Source organism: Pieris napi, chromosome 16, assembly GCF_905475465.1.
Source record: "Pieris napi chromosome 16, ilPieNapi1.2, whole genome shotgun sequence".
Taxonomy (NCBI): Eukaryota; Metazoa; Arthropoda; class Insecta; order Lepidoptera; family Pieridae; genus Pieris; species Pieris napi.
Window position 1 is genome coordinate 1,423,464 of NC_062249.1, and position 10,735 is coordinate 1,434,198.

General features: G+C 34.5%; 1 protein-coding gene and 1 non-coding gene across 3 annotated transcripts; both read left to right on the forward strand.

The window, feature by feature from the left end:
- Window positions 1-924: 924 nt before the first annotated feature.
- On the forward strand, window positions 925-4,002 carry LOC125057595. 2 transcript variants are annotated; one of them, XR_007118224.1, is made up of 3 exons: window positions 925-3,098; window positions 3,288-3,394; window positions 3,937-4,002. XR_007118224.1 is itself a non-coding variant. In XM_047661380.1 (3 exons), the coding sequence occupies exons 1-2, from the start codon at window positions 1,042-1,044 to the stop codon at window positions 3,387-3,389; spliced, it is 2,097 nt and encodes a 698-aa protein (XP_047517336.1). In that variant the 5' UTR covers window positions 925-1,041; the 3' UTR covers window positions 3,390-3,394; window positions 3,937-4,002. The 2 variants fall into 2 exon arrangements, 1 of the variants encoding a protein (XP_047517336.1); XM_047661380.1 differs by having other exon boundaries at window positions 925-3,036.
- Window positions 4,003-9,720: 5,718 nt separating this feature from the next.
- Trnav-cac lies at window positions 9,721-9,793 on the forward strand. The gene has a single exon. It is a non-coding gene; the product is annotated as a tRNA-Val (tRNA).
- The last annotated feature ends 942 nt before the right edge of the window (window positions 9,794-10,735 follow it).

Genomic DNA, 10,735 nt, shown 5'->3' on the forward strand with positions numbered 1-10,735 from the left:
ATAAGTTTTTTATTCCTTTCCTATTATTTTATAGTGTGACGTGTTTGTGCGTGTTAGTGGGATTGGGAGCTTTTGATCGTTTTGTTATTCTCTTAAATTTTATCTATGGTATATTTTTTTTAATTTAATAGGAGGCAGACGGACAGGAGGTTCACCTGCTGTGAGGTGATACCGCCACAAGGCTCGCAAGAGCGTTGCCGGCCTTTCAAGAATTGGTACGCTCTTTTTTAAAAGGACCTAAGTTGAATTGGTTCGGAAATACTTTAAAGAGCAGCAGGTTCAACATAGTGGTGTTGCGCTCTAAAAATGACACATGAGCGTGACTTATGAACGGATTTAATTCAAAATTAAATATTAATAATATAAAATATGAAATATAATAGGTCACATTATACAATATATAATATAAACTTTCATGTAAACGTAATTAACGGAGAAACGCTACATTAAATGTAGATATATTTCGTTAATACTAATCATATACTTTCATAAAATGTTGCTTGTTTTACAGTGAATATTATTACTAATAACTAATATTTTTTCTCGATCAAGTATCAAAATATTAAATCCTAGCACAAAGCCCCTTCAGTCAATGCTCAACGCTTCCAGCATGACGTATCACCTCTGCATATTAATTCAGCATTTAATTTCTATAATAATAACGTCGGCCCCAACTCATTGTTTTAGTACGCCACCCTGCGCGTGCGACGGAAACCGTTTATTCTCTCTGACTAACAAAACATTTAAGCTCCTTTATATTTTATTGTTTTAAAAGCTATAGTAAACTTTTAAATTTGTTTTAAATCTAGTTTTAAATGCGAAATATAACAATGCACAAGCGATTGTACACAACTTATGAATTCAAAGAATAATAAAAACTCTTCCTCTTTAAGTCTTTAAAGACATTTTAAATCCGTAAGACAATGTCAAAACGTCGAAAAATTAAAAATTATTGTGTTTCAAAATGTAATTTCTATGTAAAATAATAAAAAAATGAAACGCCGACACACCTGCGTGAGTATACTATAATAACACACCAAAATGTATTATAATTATATGGATAACTTTTTTAAAAAAGTCAACAAAAGCTACGTGACTAGAAATACAGATAGTACTGATTTTGAATATCCGACCAAAAACCCTGCTGTAAGTATAAAGCATGGAAAACACCACCTCTTAGACGGCGTCAGTGGAAATGATAGCCCTCCAAATATTCAGATGATATATGAGGATCCGAAGCTTAAATCAAGTAAAGAAAGAAATAAGAAGTACTTCCAACATGTATTGCAAAAATATTGTTCAAAGGAAAAACTTATAGACACGCAAATTGGTAAGGAAGAGAGTTATCAGAAGAATCGAGGTGACCATCAAGGTAGTTTGAATACATATTCTAAGTCCTTACAAGGCAAAGTTTTACCACGTTTGTCACATATTTTTAGACGTCCAAGTAATTACACAAAGCAATTGCCAAGTATTGAAGAAAATCACAAAATTGACACTAATCAGTATTTATATTGTGTTGGCTGTGAACAAAGACGAATTAAGAAACGTCGTAAGGCTAGAGGGTTAGAACAACCAGTTTACAACGTTGGAGGAGATTTACTTACTCCATTTCTTACCAAAATTTCCGCACCTAAAAAACATGCCTCGAAAAACCAATCATCTGGTACACCTTCTCCTTTAACTTCATCAGTTGGTTCCATTGATAATCCTTACAAGCAAAGATCAATAATGACTGCTCCGAATGATGGAATAGAAAACTATGAAATATTCTACAACCAAACTAATTTGGATGGTTCCGATTATAAAAGACACAAAACTCTACAATACCCATCAATGTATTCCAAACACGTAACACAGGCGATGAGAAATACATGTTGTCAGATAAATTATGGATCACTTCCGGGTAAATCTAATGACGAAAAAGTAAAGCCATCTTCATCATCCAGTTTTTGGAACTTTGTTGCCGAAAAGATCCAGGCGAAGTACAAAAAGAAAGACCAGTTTCCTGATGATTGTGCGTGTGAACAGATACGAAAGCCACCACAAATTACAAATCAGAAGCAAGACTTGTCACATTGCTGTCCAACAAGTTGTGAAAGATTTAAAAATATCTTTAAAGGTAGTTCCGATACTTTACAAAGCCCCAATCGGGGTAGAATGTCGCCTGATTCAATGCAAATGCAAGGTTCTGGCTCATCAGGTATAAAGTTGACAAAAGCCCCTGATCCACAATCGTTGTCAAAGAATGCAACTTCACGTGATTGTCAATGTAATTCTAAAGAATTAAAAACTTACGAACCCCCTACCCCAGCATATAACGATTGTCAGAAGCCTCACGATGAAATAACTGCAGCCCTTGCTGAAACTTATAATGGGGAAATACTCTGTATTCATAACCCTCCCTGTGTTCTAATAAACGGTTGTCTCAATCTTCCCCCACCAAAACCATCTGGGCTGATGAATATCTGGCGATTTACACAACATAAGAAATCCTCTGAGTTCCGAAAAAATAAATATCAATGCCAATTTATAGAGCAAGCTTGTCAATACGAACAGCCCTCTGTCATACAGGATTTGTTGCCGGAATTCCAAACGGAAAAGATTGTTCAGAGTGTCTGTAACCACAAGCCACCTTGTGAAATTGTTCGTGGCTGCTACAAGCTGAAATTAGACCAAACTTTGAAAGATTCACGTTCCTGTGTTCACGTACCAATGTGTCCAAAGTTGCCTGAGTGCTTGTTACGTCACTCCGCTGACGGGCAGGCTCAGTGTCCTCATCGTCCGAGATGTAGAGAGTTTCCAATGTGCTCCAAGAAGTTGTTATTGTTAACTGCAAAAGAAGATATGAGTACTCAAGTAAGGCCCAGATCACGTATGGTGTGTCGACATGATCCGCCATGTTTAATGATACCACGGTGCATTGCTCGTGTGCTCTGCACTGACTCTGTGCCGTACGACGCAATTCCAGACTGTGTGCACCAGCCATTTTGTGAGCTCATCCCGGCATGTTGCAGGAAGACTGCTAAAGAAATGGTTTCTGTTTCGTCCCAATATCCAAAAACCCCCTGTCGTATAGTTTAACTCAAGATAATAAGGTTCTTTTCAATATTTTCACAATATAGCTAAACTAGTTCACATATTCTAACTTCAAGTAAATTTTTTGCGACCTCAATTTGTTCCACTTATTCTAAGATTTATTTTTGCTATAGTTCCAGTTTGGTCTTAAAAGTCTTACGATTTAATTAACTTTCAATTTAAAGTTTATAAAAAGTAATATGTTCCAGCCTTCGCTGACTTCAAACGACGAAGGAGTGTCTATAAAAGTGCCTCGCATGCCTCTCCATCAAAGAAATCGATTAATGAGATTGATTAATAGCAAACGATGAATATGGTGCGTACAATATCAGGATTGTATCTCAGTTGCAGTTTATTTTTACCTTTTTTATATTGTTCATTGATTTATTAATTTGTTCATGTTAATAGTAATGTTACTAATTATAATGTAATTAATTATAATTTTGATAGCTAAAGGTATAGTTTCGTTACTTAAGGCCCATATTCCAATGTCAATAAAACCTTTATCTAGTTTCAAGAGCTGTCAAACTTTGTATGAAGTTTGACTTACTATATGACATCATTTGATTGATATTGAGATTGCTTTTTTATGTATGTGTATATGTCATATCCTAATTTGTATTTCAACGTTCACTGAAGTATTTCCGAACCAATTCGACTTAGGGTCCTTCAAGAAAACAGCATACCAATTCTTGTAAGGCCGGCAACGCACTTGCGAGCCTTCTGGCAGTGTGAGTGTCTGGGCGGCGGTATCACTTAACATCAGGTGAGCCGACTGCCCGTTTGCCTCCTATTACATAAAAAAACTACCGTTTTTACTTAAATTAGTATTGAAGACTTTTATTCATTTATTTTCAGGTAAACAGAAGCCGTCAAGAATATGTAAATGTAGGCTAACACACAATAAAGTTATATTACAACAATTAACCACGTTTATTTGGCAATTTAGACCTCTTAACTTGCTCGATGTGCAAATTTCCCTCTAATTGGTGGTCAATGACCATTCATTAGCGCTTTTCAGATGTTTACTTGTTTTATTCGTGAAGGTAATTCTTCTAATTTGTAGACATAAGTTACTTTTTATAGGCAAATAATATTTATAAAGAAAAACTTTATTATATACAATAGCAGGATATTTAGGTAAAATAAAGTGCACTACCCCACACTAAGATTCCCTGTGTTGTGCTGCCAGTCTCTTCCTTGTGACATTCTTTTCCTTCTTCTACATAACACAATTTATATCTCTATATAAAATTCTCGTGTCACAATGTTCGTTCCCATACTCCTCCGAAACGGCTCGAACGATTCTTATGAAATTTTTTATGCATATTTAGTAAGTCTGAGAATCGGAAAATTTCAAACCCCTAAGTGATAAGTGGTGTCCCCCAAAAATTATATTTTAATTTTTTAGAAAAAAAAATTGTTTTTAATTTTTATGTTACAGCATACAAAAAAAAACAACCCCTAGTTTTCACCTCTCTACGATCAACCCCTATTTTTTATTATTGTAGATAGTTATTTTTACTGAACATAAAAAAATGTGTCCTAGAAATAATATAAATACATGCAAAACAAACGTTTTCCGGGTTCGCTAGTTTAACTATAAGAATATTGTAGTGGTTGCCTGGAAGAGATCGCTCGAAAGCGATAAGGCCGCCAGTTACTCTCCTTTTTATTTAATTATGTCAATAATTGTACTATATTAATGTATATGCAACGAAGTGTTAATAAATAATAAATAAATAAATAAATAAATATTTTCTGTATCAGAATAGGTTGACAAGATGTTGTTTATAGTATAAGATCCCGCTATACAACGACCTTCACCGAGATGCTTATTTAATGAAACTTATTTTATATTAAATTTAATATGTCAATAAATATAATCCATATGGGTTGCCTAGCAAATTTCAGTCCAGAGTATGTTTAATTAATATTTAAAAAAAAATTTTTTTTTATAATTTGCATGTAGTAAATTTTTTGAACTTTTTTCAATCAATATTTTTAATCAGGGTAGTATTATATATGTATCACTAAAACCTTCTTTTATACTAAAGATGTATATATACTTTAGTGTCACATAAAAAAAAATACACATAAATAATTAATGGATTAAAAACAACCTAACTTTTGCATATTCTATGGGCTTCATACTTTCGATTGGTATAGAATTTATCTAATAATCATACCGGTGAAATGTTTAAAAAAATTTTTTTTTTTTAAATTAATTAAAAATACTCTGGACTGAAATTTGCTAGGCAACCCATATGGATTATATTTATTGACATATTAAATTATATATAAAATAAGTTTCATTAAATAAGCATCTCGGTGACGGTCGTTGTATAGCGGGATCTTAGACCATTAAGATTTTTTGTTATTTTACGTAATGTGAGTTTTGAAATGTCAGTGAAAATTTGGTTTTTAAGAAAGTGGTTTTAGATGAATGGCTCTCTGAAGGAGAAAAAGCGAATAAAGTACGTTTTTTGGGTTGCTTATAATATATCTAGGGTTGCGTTGTCGAGCAGTGTTGGCCTAGTGGCTTCAGCGTGCGCCTCTCATCCCTGAGGTCGTAGGTTCGATCCCCGGCTGTGCACTAATAGACTTTCTTTATATGTGCGCATTTAACATTCGCTCGAACGGTGAAGGAAAACATCGTGAGGAAACCGACATGTCTTAGACCCAAAAAGTCGACGGCGTGTGTCAGGCCCAGGCGGCTGATCACCTACTTGCCTAATGATTGAAAAATGATCATGAAACAGATTCAGAAATCTGAGGCCCAGACCTAAAGAGGTTGTAGCGCCACTGATTTATTTATTTTATTTATGTATGATGTGGTGTGGTCGGTGTTTATTTAATTTTAATGGCATTCAAAATATTTTTCCATAGTTGGACGTAGGTTCGGTTTAATTTCTACAAGTAATTTCTCGGTAAATATTTTTTTAAGACTTCGGAAACCTCGAGAGATCCGGTTTTCATTTGACGTTTTTTATTCGCATGTCCATAATACACTTTAAAGGATAGGAGTGGATTAGGGATAGTCTAAAACAAGTATACATACTTATCGACTAATTCAAATTGCAATTAAATAATTTTTAAAAAAGAAATTGTTTAAATAAAATAAAATCGATCATTTTTAAAACAATTACATACTTCCTAGCAACAAGTAGCGATCAGCAAACAAAGTGTACGAAATTGCCTTACACTCGCGGAATTATTTATATCTATTGAATGCAAATTCCACCATCTTGACGGACATTCTCTCACGGCAAAATTCGGTAATCGCCACACATACAAATGTGCAGGATTACATTTATAAATGGCGACGGGCAGGCGCCATTCGTAGGGGGTCCGAATCAGTAAATCTTGTGCAGCGTAGTACAATTTAGAGTATACATGTGTACCTTTAAAAGGCCGGCTACACATTCGGAAGCCTTGGTCACGCCAACTCAAAACCCTTGTTTTATGGACTAACAAGCTCCCTTACTGATGGGCATTTTTTTGACTCGTTACATCCTATGTACAAAATGTTCTTTATACGTGTTCTACACATCACACATCACACACACACAAACACAATCTCCACAAATTGATTTGATTGTCAAAAAGATTGCTTTTTGACATACAATAGTCATAGTTCGCACTAACCCGAGGTGTCCCATCTCTAGGTATAGGTATGTCAAACAATCTAGGTATTTATTTCGTTCTCCTAGAGCTAACTTTAATTATATAACAAAAAAATACCAAAGATATGATAGCCAAAGGGGTCCAAACATGACATACATTTAGCGATCATACAAATATTAATCAAAACAATTATTAAACAAAACAAGTATTACAAAAAACTAAAGAAAAATCGATTTTAAAGTGTGAGGAGAGCAACTATGGATATCCAGACCTAGCTCCTTTATCATTCTGATAATCTGGATCTGGCTTAATCTGGACATCGGTGAGCTTTGACGAAAACGCGTTCTAAAAAAGAGGAGGAGAAATGGAATAATGGAATGCCTGGGGTATCGAGAGGGTACACGAAACTTAAATTTAGATAGAAGGTTCGGTTACTCAAAATACTTTCAATTCATTATTATATTATTAGGTATCCGATAACAAACAATAAACGTCGAAGTTATTTCTTCTGGAATTTACTGGATTGTTAAGATACTATTGAGAGTGCATACATATTTATTGGCGGGTCTATAGAGTATCAGAAACAGACAAGCCGAAAACTGGTCAAGTTCAACGTTCTTTGCTCATTAGAGTTTGATCAACATGTACGAAAAAACGCTATAACAACCTCACCATCATCAATTGAATACCGACTTTGTTTTAAGCCCATTAGGTTGGAAATCGAATGGCTGCGTGGAGATTTTTAAAAACTGGTTTCTTTTGGAGGTTCGAAATGATAAAATTCCTCCGGCGAGCTCCAATAGATTAGGAAATCCTAAGTTTGAAATGTTTATATGAACCGCTCTGGGCAGCTTTTTATGGCCGTTAAGTGGCGATAATTTTGGTTTAAATGTTAAATAGGAATGTGGGATCTCTCATCTAATGATCGAGGTGTTTAGCTTGTTTTAATTTATTCAAGTTAATGTAACGACGGATTAACGTATTACAAAAGTTATGTTTTTTGAGAACTACGGTTCACCAGATTTGATGCCGCCCAAAGGCACTTAAACTTTTAACTATACTTAAACACTTAAAGTCACTGCCAAAGTACATTTCTGGCTTTTTGAGAGGCAGGCTCAACATAGTGGCGGTGACATAATGTAAAGAACTGTACAGTGGAACGCTGAAATGATTCGCATAGAATTTTATATTCCTCTCACTGCAGCCGATAGACCAGGATTTCCCCACGCACAAAGAGGGGCAATTTGTTAAGAACATTTGAAACATGGACACGACGTTTTTCATTATATTGAAAGTTTACTTACTGTTTTTCGTTAATAATTTTCTTGTAATTTCTTTTTAAAACTATTAAGTTTCATAACTGAACAATTAAATGTTTAATATTAAAAAATATGTAGGTATATTGGAGGCATCTGTGGTGGGTGACAACCTTGCTTCGCCTTGTGTTGTACAAGAAATAGTTGGCAGTGACGAGGTATGGAATGCAGTGGTATCCTTCTGTGTAGCATATACAGAAGGAGACAGCAGAACGAGAGAGGGTGCGCTTTAGGACGAATCCTAGGGGTAGAAGACGAGGAGTAAATAGAAGAAGTTATGCCCATCTCATACCTCCTATGTAGTGTATATTGTACCGGAGGTTTTTGAGCGTAACATGCCGTTGAGGTCCCGGTAGAATGTGACAGTGACCCCGGAGCCTAGCCTAGCTAGAGCCTCTAACGGGGCTTTGTAGGACCTACTCGAGGTGGTTTTAGTGGGTATTGCTCACCCGGTCTCTGAATAGCAGATATTTTGGCGTGGATCGAGTCCCACATTTCCACCTCGGATATGAAATAAAAAAAGGTATTTGGGGGCATAAGAATTTAAAAAATCTAAGATGGGGATTGGTACAAAAAATGTTGGGAAACGCTACTGCTGCTTCAAAAGTATCTTCGTGTTTGGAAATCGTTGGAAAGTCTCCGAATCTGAAGTATGTTAATTTATTTTAGTCGAATGTCTTGGAAATCAAAGGAATTATGTCGTATTCACACAGGAATGGCAGAGATATATTGATATAAGAGACAAATGTTAATTGTTACAACACAATTAACATTTAAAAAAGGCTTGAACGCTTCATAACACATCGGCAGTTTAATATGTAAATGAAATTTTCAATTCAGTTTGATATTATTAATAAACTGGTTTAAATTCTTAAACATTTTCTTAATCACGTAAATCACATACTATAATGATAATAAATGTGACCAACAGTGATCAGCCATTTCATTCCCATGAATCGGATACCACAGGTCACATTTATAATCCATAAAAAAGCCATTACAATAAATCATAAGTCATGTCATAACTTTCTAAACCGAGCATCGAACTCGCTTCCCATCTGTATGCTAATTCGTGACGCCTACACCTCCCATTTTGGTTACAAATATATGCAAACGAGCGTTGAACGCATATAAATCTATTACAAGTGAGACATCAAATCAAACTCGAAGACTCTTGAATAAAACATAGTGTATAATACTTTATTCTAGACAAGCTAGTATGTACTAAGAAATAGCGTTTTATTTTACATTGAAATACGAGTAAGACCTTCAAAAAAACAGTCTAATTGCAGCAACTTGTACTTGGTCTCTTTTCATCGCAGTGTAAAAACAATTTAACAGAAAGAGACAAAAAAGGGGATATATCTGTTAAGCATGATCGACGTATGGTGATATGGCTGACAATTAATAGGTATGGTGAAGGTAGCGTAAGCGTTGACATATTAGAAATCAAAATCCTACAGAACTTTAAATCCTTGTTGTTAGAATAATATTACATATTAATTTGATAAAAACCTTAAAAGTTTAAATTTTGAACTTTTGGCGGAGTAATTAATGTATAGAATGAAATAGTGTTGAATAGAATGTTCTTAAGATCGAGTTATTACTTATAGATGCGAAGTATAAAATATTGAATTGTGATCTCATCAACGCGTCACTGGTACTGGAACAGTAGCGCTATTTCGACAATGTATTTCAAGTTTCCGTAGTGTAGCGGTTATCACGTGTGCTTCACACGCACAAGGCCCCCGGTTCGATCCCGGGCGGAAACAGTACTTATACTTTTTTTATTTATTCTATTGAATATGGTGAGAAAAACAAAGAAAAATTGTTTGAATCAAAGACAGTATTGTAGGGATATTTTTATTACTGAATCCAATAACACAATTTAGGCCTGTTTCACTGATTAGCAATAATATTGTTTAGACAGAGATGAAAGACAAAAATAGCATTCAATCGTAAAATAAACACTAAGTTTTTGATATAAATCTACTTAAGTCTAGATTACCTAAAAAAATATCAATTACCCTCTAAAATTCGTGATATTAGCGTGTTTAATTACCCTTGCAAAAGTGCATTAAAGATTCATATTAGAATGAGCCTAATAGACTAAAATTGGGATAGCTGATGGCGACGCGTATCTCCTTCGCAAATATTAAGTTTCTCATGTAAATAAAAATAGTTTTTTTTTGTAATGCGAAATAAAGTTCTTTAAACATTAAACATCATAAAAATTACATTGTCCCATTATTTATTAGAGCGATACACAACAATCAATAAAAGTGTATAGTTAAAGTTGCGTTTAATTTTATAATTCATAATTCTTTGTTCTTTGATAATCACCACTGAATTCACGATAGGTGCGACCTTTTCATAATCGGACGTCGAATATGAAATACCCGTATTCTTCGTCGTTGCACACCACCATTATGTGGAACCAGCTGCCCATTGAAGTATTACCTCCTCCTTTAAGAAAAGAGCGTATTCTTAAAGGCTAACAACGCATTTTCGAGTGTCCATGGGCAGCGGTATCACTTTTGCCTGCCAACACTATAAAAAACTCATAAATCTGGTAATGCGTATATGACCTCGGATTCAAAATATTTCTGGTGAATGGTCTATCTCGATATACTGTTAAATTAACCTACGAGTAGAATATATATCTTTTAATAATATATATGCAGTTCGGTTTCCAAAATTACCCATAAAGGTAA

Excerpts from the sequence above, each read along its gene's own strand:
- LOC125057595 (XM_047661380.1), top strand. The coding sequence starts at position 1,042 with ATGTATTATAATTATATGGATAACTTTTTTAAAAAAGTCAACAAAAGC. Across the intron at positions 3,037-3,287 it reads GGAAGACTGCTAAAGAAATG|CCTTCGCTGACTTCAAACGA; the intron begins GTTTCTGTTTCG and ends AATATGTTCCAG.